At 37.0% G+C, this 17,426-nt stretch overlaps 1 protein-coding gene across 1 annotated transcript in view; it reads left to right on the top strand.

Moving 5' to 3' along the window:
* LOC106873870 (uncharacterized) overlaps positions 1–13,973 on the top strand; it is a 53,281-nt gene extending 39,308 nt beyond the window's left edge. Inside the window, exons 22-29 of the mRNA XM_089338378.1 lie at positions 1,044–1,116; positions 3,708–3,832; positions 4,717–4,831; positions 5,630–5,774; positions 7,279–7,379; positions 9,228–9,435; positions 11,117–11,187; positions 13,343–13,973. Coding sequence (XP_089194504.1) covers positions 1,044–1,116; positions 3,708–3,832; positions 4,717–4,831; positions 5,630–5,774; positions 7,279–7,379; positions 9,228–9,435; positions 11,117–11,187; positions 13,343–13,413 — 909 coding nt within the window. The 3' untranslated portion in view covers positions 13,414–13,973. The remainder of the gene's footprint in view (positions 1–1,043; positions 1,117–3,707; positions 3,833–4,716; positions 4,832–5,629; positions 5,775–7,278; positions 7,380–9,227; positions 9,436–11,116; positions 11,188–13,342) is intronic.
* The last annotated feature ends 3,453 nt before the right edge of the window (positions 13,974–17,426 follow it).

Below are 17,426 nucleotides of genomic sequence, written 5' to 3'. Positions count from 1 at the left end.
AGGTAGGTGTGTTGTTGCAGTGAATTTCCTTCATGAGGTAGTCCTGGGTCTTTCTTTTGATGAGCTTCTTCCAGTTTCCACCTACCAAATTCACGTACACAGCTTTAGTTAGTGGGATTGCACCTGAAACCGTGTGCAATCCCACTGCATAGCACCTTCTGCAAGTGTCTTCTACTAAAGTCCCAATAATATGGCTACATAGGAGTTGACTCTTTTTAAAAGAAGATTGGACTATGCTTAGTCTACTATTGATTAGGAGACTAATCTCCTGCCAGAGCCTCGTGGAGCTTTTAGGTGTTTTCGCTCAATAAACACTCACAACGCCCGGTCTGGGAATCGAAACCGCGATCCTATGACCGCGAGTCTGCTGCCCTAACCACTGGGCCATTGTGTCTCCACCATGACTCTGTACCACCTCCACTACCAGCAGCATTAAACTAGTCGTATTTGGCTCAAATACTCTACCTGTTTTATGTTCAAAAGAGCCAGATCTGACCTCTTACACCTACCCTACAATGTCATTCTAAAAAGTAAACAATTGCATCATCAAAGTCTCAAAGTTAAGAGATAATGCATGATTAGTTCAAAACAATGTGAATAAACAAACATTACATTCAGAGTAAATCTGAATGCTAAAGGGTTAAGCCACAAAAGGTAAACTTAACCCTTTTAACCCTTTAGCATTTAAACCGGCCATATCCGGCCCAATTATTGTACCAGTTTTATGTTCAGACCAGACAGATCTGGCCTCTCACATGTACCCTATAATGTCATTCTAAACATACACAATCACATCATCAAAATCTTAAAGCTAAGAGATAACGAATTATTAATTCAAAACAATATGAATAAATAAGCATTGCATTTGACAAAGTAATTTGAATGCTAAACAGTTAATTGATGTAAATCAAATAAATATGAGGTAGCTAACTGGTTTTGATACAATCAAGTCAGTGACTTACTTCAGTGAAAAAGTAAGTTGAAGAACTTTTATTCTTTTTGTGTTTTGCTCTAAACGTTTTCTGGTTTATATTTTTGTTCAGTTCTTCCGCAAAGAATTAGAAAATCAAATGAACAAAACAAGTTGCCTTGAGGAACAACTTGAAAAGCAGAAAGGTAGGAGCCTCAGATTTTCTCTGATTTCTGTTATGCTGTTTTTTTTATATTTTGTGACTTGACTGTTCATATTTGATTTTTGACTACCATCACAATCATCAGACAATATGTGTACATGTGTATACACACAAACTTATGTGTGTATATATAAAATGTACCTTAATCCCCTGAGATTGCAGATACTATTTCTGAATCTCTTTGATTCTTTAGATGTGCTGGCCTCCTGATAATTAATCGATATTAATTAATATATGATTAATTACCAGATTTTATAATAGTATATATATATATATATATATATATATATATATCCCTGGCTATACCTAGCCAAAGTGAAGCCCGTAACTATGCATGGCATGCTCATCACTCCATAAGGTATTTTCAAAATAGCCACAAGCCCAACTCATTCACACTTGTGCTTGTGTGTGTGTGTGAGAGAGAGAGAGAGAGAGAGGGAGAGAGAGAGAGAGAGAGAGAGAGAGAGAGAGAGAGAGAGAGAGTGTGTAAAAGCATGTGAATGCCTTTATTCTTTTACTTGTTTCAGTCATTTGACTGCGGCCAAGATGGAGCACCACCTTAACGGTTTTAGTTGAACAAATCAATCCCAGGACTTATTCTTTGTAAGCCTAGTACTTATTCTAGCGATCCCTTTTGCTGAACTACTAAGTTACAGAGACAAACAGACACAAACACACAAACATATACATACATATATATATATATATATATATATATATATATATATATATATATATGTATATCATCATCATCGTTTAACGTCCGCTTTCCATGCTAGCATGGGTTGGACGATTTGACTGAGGACCGGTGAAACCGGATGGCAACACCAGGCTCCAATCTAAATTTGGCAGAGTTTCTACAGCTGGATGCCCTTCCTAACGCCAAGCACTCAGAGATATATATAGATATACAGGGCAGGGAATCGTCAATTAGTAATAAAATTAATAATTAACAATTTTGCCGGGTAGCTCAGTATGAAAAAACCTTATCGGTAGAACCATTTATAATCATAAATATATAGGGATTAGCAGTATTCTGCTTCTCCAACATACATGGTCAAAATTAACGTGAGTTATTTAGACATTAGCAAATTTATTAGAATATTTAGCTGAAGATCAGAATGGGGTATTTCATGCTCTTAACTGTGAAACGTCGTACTAAATTAACTAAAGGCAAGTTGTTTTTTACTCTTCTCTTCTGTTTTTTGTTCTGTGTGTATCATAAATATCGCTATTAATTTAGAGAAAAATTTGTAGTTTTGGAATCAGTAGTTCTTTGGCTGCTATTTCTGAATTCTCAGTATGTTGGAGAAGCAGAATACTGCTAATCCCTATATATTTATGATTATATATATATATATATGACAGGCTTTTTTCAGTTTCTGTCAACCAAATCCACTCACAAGGCTTTGGTCATCCTGAGGCTATAGTAGAAGACACTTGCCCAAGTTGCCACTTGTTGGGACTGAACCCGGAACCATGTGGTTGAGAAGCAAGCTTCTTATCACACAGCCATGTCTGCACCTATATATGTACAAGGTATAGCATCCATTCAACCATTCTGCTAGGGATACGGTGAAATCATGGGACTGCAGCATGGCAGATTGTGAAGAGGTAGTGGAAGAGCTCAGCTGAGTCAATGGTGCTTCTTACATTGGTACAGAGCAGAGGAATCCTAGAAGATCAACAGTCAGGATCATCAAACTCTAACAAGAGAGTAACTGCAATGAAATTACTTTTTAGTTTACTTTGTGTTAGACCTGCTTTTCGTGTGATCTACATGAGCAAATTTACTTTACTCTTTTACTCTTTTACTTGTTTCAGTCATTTGACTGCGGCCATGCTGGAGCACCGCCTTTAGTCAAGCAAATTGACCCCAGGACTTATTCTTTGTAAGCCTAGTACTTATTCTATCGGTCTCTTTTGCCAAACCGTAAAGTTACGGGGACGTAAACACACCAGCATCGGTTGTCAAGCGATGTTGGGGGGGACAAACACAGACACACAAACATACACATATATATATATATATACATATATATGACAGGCTTCTTTCAGTTTCCGTCTACCAAATCCACTCACAAGGCTTTGGTTGGCCTGAGGCTATAGTAGAAGACACTTGCCCAGGGTGCCACGCAGTGGGAGTGAACCCGGAACTATGTGGTTGGTAAGGAAGCTACTTACCACACAGCCACTCCTGCGCCTTTATTTTGATTATTATATAGTTTTCTTATTATTAAAATAGTAAGAAATTTGAAAAAAAAAATGCATAGAATAATTTAAAAAGTAACCTAAAGTAAACTCCCTTGTAGATCACACGCCAAAAGAGTACCGAATTATCTTTATCTAGCTAACTCTTTTCCAATATTCAGATGGCTTTCAGTCCTTCATGTCAGTAACTTATTCTCAACTATAAACTTAAATCGTTATGCTTTCCAATGCCATTAACTGTTCACTAATACATCAAGCTGTTTCTGTAAACATGAGACATAAAAAAAAATCATCAAATTTAGCCTGAATACTCTGTACATACAATCCTAAATATTTTACACGTGTATATTTATATATCTACAGAAACGTGTACAATTCCCAGTGACAGCCATGGTTCCAGTAAATCTAACATCCAGGAATGTAGTAATTGTGCTGCTTTGGCAACTCAAATAAAAGAAGTTGAACAAAAGCAATGTCATGTGATCACGGTGAGATTTTATTGTCTTTTTTTTCTTTCTTTTCTCTTTCAGATTTATGACTTTTGTTCTCTTTCTCACTCTTTTACTCATTTTTCACTTTTTCTCTGTATCTCATTTTTTTCTGTTTCTCCTTTTCTATATTTTTTTGTTGGGTGGTGACACAATGAATCCTCTCATTTAAATAAATAAATGTATTTATTCAGTTTTTATTGAACATTATTGAATAAATGTTATCAAATTATTTATATTTATGAATTTACTTATTCAGAGCTCAAAGGTTCACTGTCACTGCTCTAAGTTTCCTTCACCTACCACCACTTGCCCATCTCAAAACATAGATAGACCCCCCCCCCCCATCCTTCTGCTTAACTTCACCGCCCACCCTATAGAACCACATTCCCACCTGGCTCCTCATCCCTAATCCCCTAACCCATTTTATTTTCTCCAACCAATTTTTCTCATTCGCTCCTTTAATTTTCCTTCTGATGAAGGACCTAATGTCTGAAACATCGAGACTCTTTCTGTTCCTTTTAAGTGTTAAACTAATGCAATATTTGTTAAAACGTGTCCCTTCTGTGTTGCCTTCCTTTTTCTTCATTGTGTTGATTGCTTTCATAATATATAAAAACATGCAGATACCAACAGGGTACCCAGTGTTATCTGTTGTTGGCTAATTTCTTGAAACGACATTTATCAACTTGCAACAATGAACCTCTTCATTCTTAATACATTACAACAGATTTGATTGTGAATGTTAATTGCTGCTGTATTTCATCTTCAGAGAACACCTTCACCTTTCAGCACACACACACACACACACACACACACACACACACACACACACACACACATTCAAACGTTTACTGAGACAATGTTTTTCTCTTCCTATTTAGTGTTTACAAAGTGAGATTAAGAATTGTACATCCAAAATCGAAGAACTCAGCAAGGAAAATGGCTCTTATAAAGAAGCTATACAGAAACTGGAAACAGAGATTAGTGAAAAACAAGGTAAACTTCTATTCTGTCTTCTATGTCAGTCATAGAATCAGTTTCTTCAGGATCTTTTATGTTATTTTGATGTCTCTTGGAAATAAGTGTCATAACTCTGTTAGTATTTTCTTGAGAGCAAAAGCAACTCCTCATCCCTTTTTCAGATTAGCTTATTATCATGTTGTCTTTGTGCATGAAAGGGAGGTTGTGTGACTGTCATTGTTGTTACTAAACTCTGGATTAGTTTTATTAGTAATCCTTAAGATCAATGGCATTCCATGTGTAAAAATTTGCATCTTTTATTTAGACAAAACAAAATGTATCCATTGTAAAATTTTATCAGAATCAAAACTAACAGTTTAATAAAGCAAATTTCACTAAAAATTAGAGCAATAATGCATATAATAGCAAGTTAAATGTAATTAAATTAATGTATATGAAGTAACAGAGAAATGAAAGGGCAAAGGATGACCAGTTTGAATCTGTAAAAGGTTGATAGTTGCAATAGAGACATTAGTCTCTCTCTATCACCTTTCAACAAAATTATATATTAAGGAACCAGCAGAACAATTAACAACATAAAAAAAGTTTTATTTTGGTGATGCTTGGTTTTACAAATCCTGTGTTATTCAGCCTGGCAACCGCTGGTTAACTTGTAATCAGTATTCGAAGGTTAAAAGCTTCGTTGAGGCATCTCAGAGGTTATTCTTTATTTTTGTATTGTTGTCTTAATTCTAGTTCTTTTTATTCTTAATTCTTGTAATGCGTATATTAATTTCATTCTTTCTATTTATTTATTTTTTTTTTCTGTTCAAGATTGTATTACCAATATGGAATCAAAAGTCAACGGTGTGAATACAGATGAGGTAGACGATATGAAGAAGCAATTATCCAATAACTTCATGAGTTTAGCCCGGGCTGAAGCCACTAACAAAGTTAGTAAATTACACTTCAGCAAACTGTAAGTGCTTTTTGGTTTATTCTGTCTGTTGTAGTATGTTTGTCATTTGTTTTTTAATCTCAAATAAAATTTCTGTCTGTGGAAATTCCTTCTTCATCATCATCATCATTATTTAACGCCTGTTTTCCATGCATACTTGGGTAGGACGGTTGACAGGAGCTGACCAGGTAGAAGACTACCCCAGGCTACTGTATCTGTTTTGCCCTTCCTAACACCAATCACTCTGCAGAGTGGAGTGAGTGTTTTTTATGTGGCACCAGCACAGGTGAGGTCAGTTTTGGCATGATTTTTACAGTTGGGTGCTTTTACCAAATGCCAACCACTTTACAATGTGGACTGGATGCTTTCTACATGACACCAGCACCAGCAGGGTCGCCAAGTAATTTGCAAGACAAGGAATTCTGAGAGTGGGGGTACATTGGAGGAGGAGGTCTTGTGTCAACATTCTTTTGTGAGGTGCAGCGTTTTGAGATTGGCCTTCAATACTTCATCCTATGTCTTCCTGGGTCTCCCTCTTCCACAACTTCCTTCCACTTTAAGTGATTGTACAGAGATGACATTAAAAAGTTATTCAATAGCACTACTAACACAGGTTGGACACAACATTGACTTATACACCTTTGATGTATTGGTAGCATATAATGTTTGCAAAACAAAATACGAGGTGGTATCAAAAAGTACCCAGACTAGTTCTGTAGCACGCCAACAGATGGCAGCACACAGTTGTGTGCACAGTGGGAGCTAGCAGTGACCTTTGTGAGGCAGTTTGCTGAGTGACATTACTATGTTTACTTTGCAAGTTGTGAAATTTGTGTTTTTGTGCTCACTTGTATGCTGTAGTCTGTGATTTTGTCATGGACAGGAAGTTGGAACAAAGAGCCAACATGAAATTTCGCATTAAACTTGGGAAGTCTGCTACAGAGACTTTGAGTATGGTTTGGCAAGTTTATGGTGTGAAGCAGTCGTCACAATCAAAGAGTCCTGCATCTGCATGACCAAAGAAGGCATAACAAGACTGGAGCTCAGTCTCACCGAAAACAACATGGTATTGCTTCCACACCTGCCCTATTCACCAGATTCAGCACCTGCAGACTTCCATCTCTTCCCCAAGATGAAAATGCTGGTCAAAGGTCGCTGTTTTAACACTGTTGTTGAAATCCAGAGTGAGTCGCAGAAGATCCTTGATGAGATTATGGAAAACAACTTCCAGGTTGGATTCCAAAAGTGTGAAGAATGCTGAGATAGGTGTGTTGCTGTGCAAGGTGACTATTTCAATGGAAATGATGTTAAAACTTAGGTAAATAAGTTATTTTTTATGAAACATAAGTAGCCCAGGAACTTTTTGATACTACCTCGTATGGTGTTCCTAAAAACAATTAATATTATATACTTATATGTATGTCTGTATATACACATATTTATTATAGGAGGTGTATATGTAGGAAGAAAGGAGACGTAAACATACTTTTTTTTTGTTGTTTTTTTTTTTCTTCTTTTCTTTTAGTGAAGATTCTTACAAAGAAACCATTACTATCTTAGAGAACAAAATCAAACACTTGCAAGAAGAGTTGCGATTGGTTCAAGTGAATTCAGATGAAAATACAAGTAAGTTCTTATTTGGCCATTCCAGTCTCTTTCCAAGTAGCTTCAGAGGTGCTGCATCTATGTTAGGTCAAGATTCCTTTATATATATACACGGCAGGCTTCTTTCAGTTTCTGTCTATGAAATCCACTCACAAGGTTTTGGTCAGCCTGAAGACACTTGCTCAAGTTGATACGCAGTGGGACTGAACCTGGAACCATGTGGAAAGCAAGCTTCTTACCACACAGCCACACCTGCACCTGTTACAATGAAGGAGCATGGCTCAGTGGTAAGAGCACTAGGCTTACAATTATGAGGTCATGAGTTCAATTCCCGGACTCGGCTGTGTATTGTGTTCTTGAGCAAGACATTTCATTTCATGTTGCTCCAGTTCACTCAGGTGTAGAAATGAGTTGTCCCAGGTGACAAGCTGTATTGACCTTTGCCTTTCCCTTGGATAACACTGGTGGCATGGAGAGGTGGAGACTGGTATGCATGTACAATTGCTGGTCTTCCACAAAAACCTTGCCTGGACTTGTGCCTCAGATGGAAACTCTCTAGGTGACCGAACGGGTTCTTAGAAATGCTGAAACTGATCATGATGCAGAAAAGGAATTGGCGGAAACTCCATTTGGTATGCTCAGTCTAAGCAATAGAGACACAAAGGAATGTAGTGAGATCATAAGCTGGCTAAAAAGCAAGGTAAATTCTGTGTTGCAGGTTTAGAGACACACTAAGTATTAACAGCACACAGTTCATGGGTAACCTCAAATGTCTGGAAGGTTCTCAAGAAATAATTGATAGCATCTGTTATCTAGGTGACCTAATTAATGGTAGATGGGAATGTTTTGAAAGTATAATCACCAAAGTAAGAACAGGATATTAAAAATTCAGGAGGCTATTATGCTTGCGTGCAACAAAAGGTTTCTCATTCACTGTGAAGGGAAAATTGTGCAGTGTTTGTATGATGTTTGGCTTCCAACCACATGGCTCCAGGTTCAGTCCCACTGCATGGCACTTTGGGCAAGTGTCTTCTACTAAAATGCTGAGCTAACCAAAGTCTTGAGAGTGAATTTGGTAGACGGAAGCTGAAAGAAGCCCATCGTGTATAAGCGGCCACCTCCCCTGTTCGAAGGTTATAATGGACGCAGGTTCGTATGTCACATAGCTAGCTAGAGGAGATCGCCCCTTGGAGCTAATCAACGGTAGCATTCGTCCTATTTTTCTGAACTGCCATGTTAGCTTGGCGATAACTATTAATATCCAGTACCGCTGCCGTAGTCTCCTTTAGAGAGGTTTAGAAATATTAATATTTCTATTTTTGAAAACCAGTGGATCTATTCCACTGAATTTAGGTAAATAATCCTGCGAACAGACAGTCACCTGCTCGGTTCAGCTGCTCTACATTGATAAAGGGCAAATACCCTGAAACTAGTCTGTAGATGCCAGACCAGCAAGGGGAAGAGGCCAACCTCCCCAGTTCGAAGGTTATAATGGATGCTTGGCAATAACTGTTAATATATATATATATATATTACTTTATATTTTTAGTGATTTTAGAGGTTTTTATGTTGCGAATTTATTGAAAATGAAGTGGGCAATTGTACAGTTAGAGGGTCAGTTTAAATTGTTGGTGATTTGATAAAAAAATATGTGAAAGCTGTATTATTTTAAGGAAGTGAGATACAACGGGCTGGGGTTTGTGAATTATGAGACATGGGAGATGTGAGAGTGAATTTTTCTCATTATTTCTCTTCATTTCTATCTTGTTATCCCTCTTTTATTCTTCATCTCTTTCTGTTACTCTCTCCCACTTTCTGTATCATTCCTTTCTCTCTAAACTTTATTTTTTTGCTTTTTAATATCTACAGTAAGCATCAAAAGGGAAGTCCCTACAAAACCAACCAGTATATATGAATCAAATGCGATCCCATCACGTGGTTTCGTTGATCAGCTAGCTATTGTCACACTGGAGGCTGACAAGGCTAAACTTAAGCGCAAAATCGAGACTCTGCAGCAGAAGCTTATAAATTCATTGAAGAATAATGAAGACCTGAAGAAGGAATTATCATCTCACAAGTAAGTATATGTTCCTTCTTTGCTTACATCAGTAGTTCCCCAACTTTTTTTTACTTGTAACTCAATTTAGAGTAAAAAAATGTATTTTAGTACTTTTGCGCATAAAGTTAAACGAGGGTGTGACTGTAAAGGTGTAGGCGTGGCTGTGTGGTAAAAAGTTTGCTTCCCAACCACATGGTCCTGAGTTCAGTCCCACTGTGTAGCACCTTGGGCAAATGTCTTCTACTCTAGCCCCAGGCCAAACTAAAGCCTTGTGAATGGATTTGGTAGATAGAAACAAAAAGAAACCCGTCTTGCTGTCTGTTTGTCCCCCCACCACCACTCAACGAGTGTTGGTTTGTTTACATCTCCATAAGCTAGCAGTTTGGTGAAAGAGACTGATAGAATAAAAGTATCAGGCTTAAAAATATAAGTACTAGAGTTGATTCATTCGACTAAAAGTTCTTCAAGGCCATACCCCATCATGGCCACAGTCTTATGAGTGAAATAAGTAAAAGATAAATGAGAATGTATATATTCATCATTATTACCATCATCATTAGGGCGGCGAGCTGGCAGAATCGTTAGTGTTGTATTTTGCCTGTTGCTACATTCTCAGTTCAAATTCTGCCAAGGTCGAATTTGAACTGGCATAGTTATTTGCTTGAGAAATCTCGTCAAACCAATTGAAATTATAGTCATGGTCATTGCTTGTGCCATGTAAATGGCACTCTTGAAATCATAGTTGTGGCCGCTGCCAGTGTCATGTAAATGGTACTTGTGCTGGTGGCATGTAAAAAGCACCCATCACACTCTTGGAGTGGTTAGCATTAGGAAAGGCATCCAGCCGTTGAAACCATATCAAATCAGATTGGAACCCGGTGCAGCTCTTCAGCTTACCACTTGCAGTCAAACTGTCTAACCCATAGGTTCTCAAAGTGGTTGCTACCAAGCCTTGGTGGGCATTGAGACAGTCCAGGTGGGCACTGATGCCTAAGGGGGTGGTAGATAAAAAGGAGGCGTTGGGATGAAGGCATTGAATTGGGGGAAGCTATCAATTTATTATAATATTATAGTATTGTATACAAATTATATAATATTATAGTATTGTATACAAATTATATAATATCATATTAAATATCAAATGATTCATAGTATATATAAATTAGTGAAATATAAAATATTTATACATAAAAATAGGGGTGGAAGCGCTGTGGGTAATTATGTGAGCATGAGAGAGGCGGTGGCTCAAAAAGTTTGAAAACCTCTGGTCTAACCCATGTCAGCATGGAAAGTAGATGTTCAGTGATGATGATGCATGTGTGCATGCAGACAAATATGCATGAACAGCTACATGAAGAAAAATTTCAATATGTCTAAGTCATTTAGTTTTACAAAAAAGCAGAACCATGTCCACAGAATTGGCATCCAGGCAACTACTGTTACTTATGAGTGGCTATGGTGTCTACCACACTGTGGGTTCTTATTTCTGTGTGTGTGTGTGTGTGTGTGTGTGTGTAGACATATACCAACCACTGATACCTATGCTTCTATATTTATACTCACTTAAGTTGAAGCAATACACACGAATGCAAAGACCTGCACAAGATATCTCACAATTCATGTTAACACAATTAAAAATTGTAAAAGTTGACTGCCTGTTTTGCTAATTAATTAATAACTGTTATCTCTGTTGTTACAGAAATGTTTCCAGCAAAAAGAAGTTATCTGTTGTAAATAAGTCGACTGGTACTGAAATATGTGAAGCAGCTGGTAAGTTTTTTAAATCTAAATAATAATAATAATAATAATAATGAGCACTCTGAGTGCGCAAACCTCTGCCAAGGCAACAACACCGTCCTCCCAACGATTAGTCGGAGATGATTTTTAAAATGAGAATATCTGAAATAAACTCGACTCCTCTCACAAACGAGAATATTAAAAATGAACCCAACCGCTCTCAAAAATTGAGTAAAAAAAACGAAAAATAATCCAGTATCCTTGTTTGGTACTGGATCAATCCCAAAATCTAATCAGTTCATGCCAGTCACGAGGCCAAACATCCCTAAAAGTTTCATCCAAATCCATCCCGCAGTGCTTGAGATATCTTGTCCACAAACAAACATGACTGAAAACAATTCCTCCACCTTTGCTAAGGCGGAGATAATTATTTCAAATTTTTGCCACAAGGGCAGCTTGTGGGAGGCGGAGATTTATCAATTACATCAACCCCAGTGTTTAATAATCCTTTCTACTATATGCACAAGGCCTGAAATTTTGGAGGAGAGGGGCTAATCAATTACATTGACCCCCAACGCTTAATTGGTACTTATTTTATTGACTGTGAAGGGTTGAAATGGCAAAGTTGACCTTGGTGGAGTTTGTATGTTCTGAATTCAAATTCTGCTGAGGTCGTCTTTGCCTTTTGTCCTTGTGGAGTTGATAAAATAAGTGTCAGTTCAGTACTGGGGTTGATTTGATTGATTACCCTACCCCCAAAAATTTCAGGCCTTGTGCCTATATCACAAAGAAATGTTATTATTATTAGTAGTAGTAGTAGTAGTAGTAGCAGTAGCAGCAGCAGCAGCAGTAATAGTAGCAAAAATAGTAGTATCCCCTTTTTTATCTCCTATAGTTCCTTCCCTTCCTGTACTGCACATTAGTCAGTCCTTGGACAATTCCAGTAGCATAGCCATTTCAGAAAAAGAGAGAGAGAGAGAAAGGAATGTGTACTCCAGCACTCCACCGCTTCTTTATTTATCATTCCTGGTGTTGACTTTGGTGAGATTTGATCCCAAGTCTGCAAAGAGCCTGAACAAATTCTACTTGACATTCTATCAAATGTCTCTGATGTCTCTGCCAATTTCTCACCTTTTCCTTTGTCTGTAGTGGCTTGGCACTCCATCGGTTACGACGATGAGTGTTCCAGTTGGTTGTATCAACAAAACAGCCTGCTTGTGAAATAAACATGCAAGTGGCTGAGTACTCCAAAGACACGAGTAATCTTAATGTAGTTCTCAAGGAGATTCAGTGTGACACACCGAATGCAACAGGGCTGGCCCTTTGAATTACAAGTACAACAACAACTCATTTTTACCAGCTGAGTGAACTGGAGCAACAAGAAATAAAGTGTCTTGCTCAAGGACTCAATGCATTGCCAGGAATCACACTCACGACCTCACAATCGTGTGTTGAATACCTTAGCCATTAAGCCACCCTAAAAGCTAGAGAGCATGAAGGCTTAAAACATCAGCAGTTTGTGCATTGTTAGTGAACACCGTATGATATCTGTAGCAGAGGCACTTCACCTTCTATTGATCACTTTTATTGATCCCCAGCCTCTTCAAAGTCTCAAAAGTTCACCTCAGGTCTTATATTTGGGTCCCCCATAAGATTTAATGCTATAAAAGCTAATTTTCCTGATTATGCGTTGCTGAAATTGAGATGCATCTAATAATCGAGTCACATTTGTGTGAATATATTTCATCTGTAGTCCAGCACATTTTCATGATAACCTTGATTTTGGTTTAGTATAAAATATCTGTAATTTTAAATACAATTAATTCTTTAGCATTCAGGTTACTCTGTCAAACATAATGCTTATTCATTGACATTGTTTTGAATTAATCAAGCATTATCTTTATAGCTTTAAGATTTTGATGATGTAATTGTTTATTTTTAGAATGACATTGTAAGAACACAATTTTTAGAATGACATTGTTTGAACACAAAACAAGCAGAATATAAAACAGGCCCCTTATGACCAATCTAAATGCAAAAAGTTAATATTATGTTGATGTTAGTCAACTCATGTCTTAACATTATCATTTGTGTTATAATTAGGTCCTAATTAGTATTTGAATGCTCTTGTATGGTTGGATGGTTTAGACTGAGAAAGATAAAAATGTGATTTAAATTTCTTTTTCAGAATCACCAGTAAACATAAGACCTCCTTCAACTCCATCTAGACGTACAAAAGATGAATGTAAAAACCAATAAAATCATTTTGGTCACCTGTAAGAAATTCATAAGATGGTGAGCTGGCAGAGTCATAAAGCACATTGGACAAAATGTGTTGTAGCATTTCTCCAAGTTCATTACATTCTGATTTCAAATCCTGCTGAGGTCAACTTTGCCTTTCCTCTCTTTGGACTATATAAAGTAAAGTACCAGTCAAGTAATGGGGTTGATGTAGCCAACTTACTCCTTCCCCTCAAAATTGCTGGCTTCAAGCCTTATAACAGACTGCTGTTCCATCTGGTGGGTATACTATGAACTTGGTCATTTGTACACCATAGAAACCAGGTAACTGGCCTTGTAAGGAAAACGAATTGGAAGGGAGAAACTATTACTTGTCAGTAATGCTGTTTCAAACATAATTTCATTTTATTTTCTAATAATTATGAATAACTTTTTAATACATTTCCCACACAATATACCCCTGAGAGATTCAGATCCTGTTTGTGATCATACCTGTGCTTATGTGTGTATGTAACTGTTTGTAATAAGCATCCACTCATTTCTAATAATAAAGTATTTAAAACATTTTCATCATGAAACACTCCTGAGATGTTCCTATTTTGTTTGTGATAACGCCAGTGCTTCTTTGTGTATGTCATTGTATATATTATATATGTGATGGCTATGTACTCACTTGCTGTGCTGCTGTTGTTGATCTCACATTGAGTAGACCTGTTACGAAAACCATTCCAGTTACGAATATCTTTTACTTGTTTCTGTCATTGGACTGGGGCCATACTGGGACACTGCCCAGTTGAATATATTTGCACCCCCAGTACTTAGTCTATCAACCACTTTTGTTGAACTGGTAAGTTACAACGAACATAAACAAACAAACAACACTGGTTGCCAAGCATTGTGAGGGACAAATGCAAAGACAACCAAACATAACACACACACACACACACACACACACACACACACACACACACACACACACACATTTATATGACAGTCTTCTGCACAGTGTGTTGACCAAATTCACTCACAAAACATTGGTCAGTTTCAAGATAAGCAGAAATCACTTGTTCAAGGTGCTGTGCTGTGGGATTGAACTTAAAACCACACGGTTGGAAGCAAACGTCTAGCTACACTGTCATGCTTGTGGCTATCATTTTCCCTTTTTGTTTTGTAATAAATCCCCTCCTCCACTGTCAGTGTATCTAGGATGCCATTTATCTGTGTGCTTCCTATGTTTTAAATGATTTAATATGATTATATAAAAATTTGGCTGCTATTACAAGCAGTCGAACAACCATATAGAGCAATGGTATTCAACCATTTTATACCTGTAGGCTCTCATAACCAGTCAGTGTTTAAATAATTCCATTATAGTTTTATAATTGTATATCATTGGGAATTCATCATCATCATCGTTTAATGTCCGCTTTCCATGCTAGCATGGGTTGGATGATTTGACTGAGGACTGGCGAACCAGATGGCTACACCAGGCTCCAATCTGATCTGGCAGAGTTTTTACAGCTGGATGCCCTTCCTAACGCCATCCACTCCAAGAGTGTAGTGGGTGCTTTTACGTGCCACCTTCATGCCGGTGGCACGTAAAAGCACCCACTACACTCTCGGAGTGGTTGGCGTTATAAAAAAAAAAAAGCTGAAATATTTTGTGTACAGTAGAAGTATAACTGATATCTTATTCTAACTTATCAGTTTTTTTTTATGAGGTGGCAGTCATGGATGGAAGCTTCTTTCTGAAGACCACCATATTTAACAGCATATAAGACATACCTTTATTTTACAAGTTTATTTTGTAGGAAAGAAAAAAATAACAAATTAATTGCACATTAATTTTAACAACAAAATTTTATATGGGCCCACAAAGGGCCATATGGACCCTTGTTGAGAACCACTGATCTAAATAGAGTTTCTTGAACATTTAGTGCTATAAAAGATTAAGATTACTAAAGATTTATTGTTTTGCTTGTATACTAACGAAGGTCCAATCAGGTGTTTTTCTTCTTACATCTTGTAAGTACCGAACCTAAGTTATTAGTGTTTTAGTCTCCCATCCATGTGTTTAACCCTTTAGCGTTCAGATTAATTTGTCAAAAGTAATCCTTGTTTATTCACATTTACAAAAAACTTATCTGATATTATTTTGTAGCTTCAAGATAGGAAAGATGTAATTGATTATTTTTAGAATGACATTGTAGGGTAGGTGTGAGATGCTGGTTCTGGCCAGTTTGAGCATAAAATATGTAGAATATCTGGGCCAGATACAGCCGGTTTAAACACTAAAGGCTTAAGTCTTCACCATTCATTGATGTAAACTGTTAAATTTTACCAATGTTTTCTCATATCAGCCAGTACCACAATCCTGGAGCCCAAGCAATTAGCCTAGATGGTTGAAGGGAGCCAAGTTAACTAATTAATATATGTGCCTGCATGTATCTTATTCCAACTTACCTGCTTTTTTTTATGAGTTGGCATTCATGGACAGAAGCTTCTTTCTGAAGACCACCATATTTAGCAGCATATAAGACATATCTTTATTTTACAAGTTTATTTTGTAGGGAAGAAAAAAATAACAAATTTGCTGTTTCGTCACAGATCTTTTGAAAGCTATTTTTAAATGTTGTTTATTTTTTAACCCATTACCTACCAGTGATCTCATATGAGATCACTTAAAAATTACAAATTTTGTAATTATCTGTCAATATTTACACATATCTAACCTTTTTGCTATATCTACTAGGTATATTTCTCTGATATTCAAATGAGGTTTGCTAATTTTTCACCCAATATCTCGTTTATTTCTATTTAAAATGTTATTTTGAAATGTTATTTTGATCATTCCAGCGTGTTTCTAAGGCTGTTTTATGCTAGAAATCAAAGTTTCATAAAAAAATTCCAGTTAATAGAATTATGGGAGGTAATGGGTTAAGGGAATTGAGTGATTCTGTGCCTGTAACTACAATAATACTGTGACAGAATATGGGAATAAAGTGTGAAATCATAAATTTATCATACATAAACAGTTATACAAGTATTGTGTTTCAATTTTATCTCTTTTTCTGATCATCTTTGAAGTTCTTTTATTTGTTTCAGTCACTAGACTGTGGCCATGCTGGGGCACTGCAGTCGAAGGAACTGACCCCAGTTTTTATTCTATCATCTCTTTTGCCAAACAGCTAAGTTATGGAGATGCAAACACACCAGCACCAGTTGTCAAGTAGTGGTAGGTGACTAACACAGACACACAGATATTTATATTTATATGACGGACTTCTTTCAGTCTCTGTCTTCCAAATCTATTCAAAAGGCTTTGGTCAGCTCAAGGTTATAGTAGAAGACACTTGTCCAAGGTACCATGCAGTGGGACTGAACCTGGAACCATGTGGTTAGGAAGCAAGCTTTTTACCACACAGCCGTGCCTGCCATACAGGAGGAGGTGTGTATATATATATATATATATATACACACACACACAGCCCTGCCTGCCATAGAGGAAGGGGTGTATATACATACATACATATATATATATATTTATATATATATAAAACACACAATAAATATACATATATATATACATACATAAACACACACACACACACACACACACACACACGTGATGGGCTTCTTTTAGTTTCTGTCTACCAAATCCATTCACAAGGCTTTTGTCAGTCCACGGTTTTTGTAGGAAACACTTGGTCAAGGTACCACACATGGGACTGAACCTAAGATCACATGCTTTGAAAGAAAGCTTCTTAAGCTTACATTAACACCCTGGTTGAAAAATAACTGTTTTTGGAGTAGGAGGGTGGTTTTAACTTGAATAGGTTGACTATAATATCCTCCTATGTGAAGGCGCATGGCTCAGTGGTTAGAGTGTCGAGCTTATGATTGTGAGGTTGTGAGTTCAATTCCTTGACTGGGCTGTATGTTGTATTCTTGACCAAAACACTTCATTTCACATTGCTCCAGTTAACTCATCTATGGAAATGAGTTGCAACGTCACTGGTGCCAAGCTATAT

Source organism: Octopus bimaculoides, chromosome 20, assembly GCF_046866305.1.
Source record: "Octopus bimaculoides isolate indiv1 chromosome 20, ASM4686630v1, whole genome shotgun sequence".
In the NCBI taxonomy this organism is placed as follows: Eukaryota; Metazoa; Mollusca; class Cephalopoda; order Octopoda; family Octopodidae; genus Octopus; species Octopus bimaculoides.
Note: the sequence above shows the minus strand (reverse complement) of the source record. Positions and strands in the feature narration are given on the sequence as shown.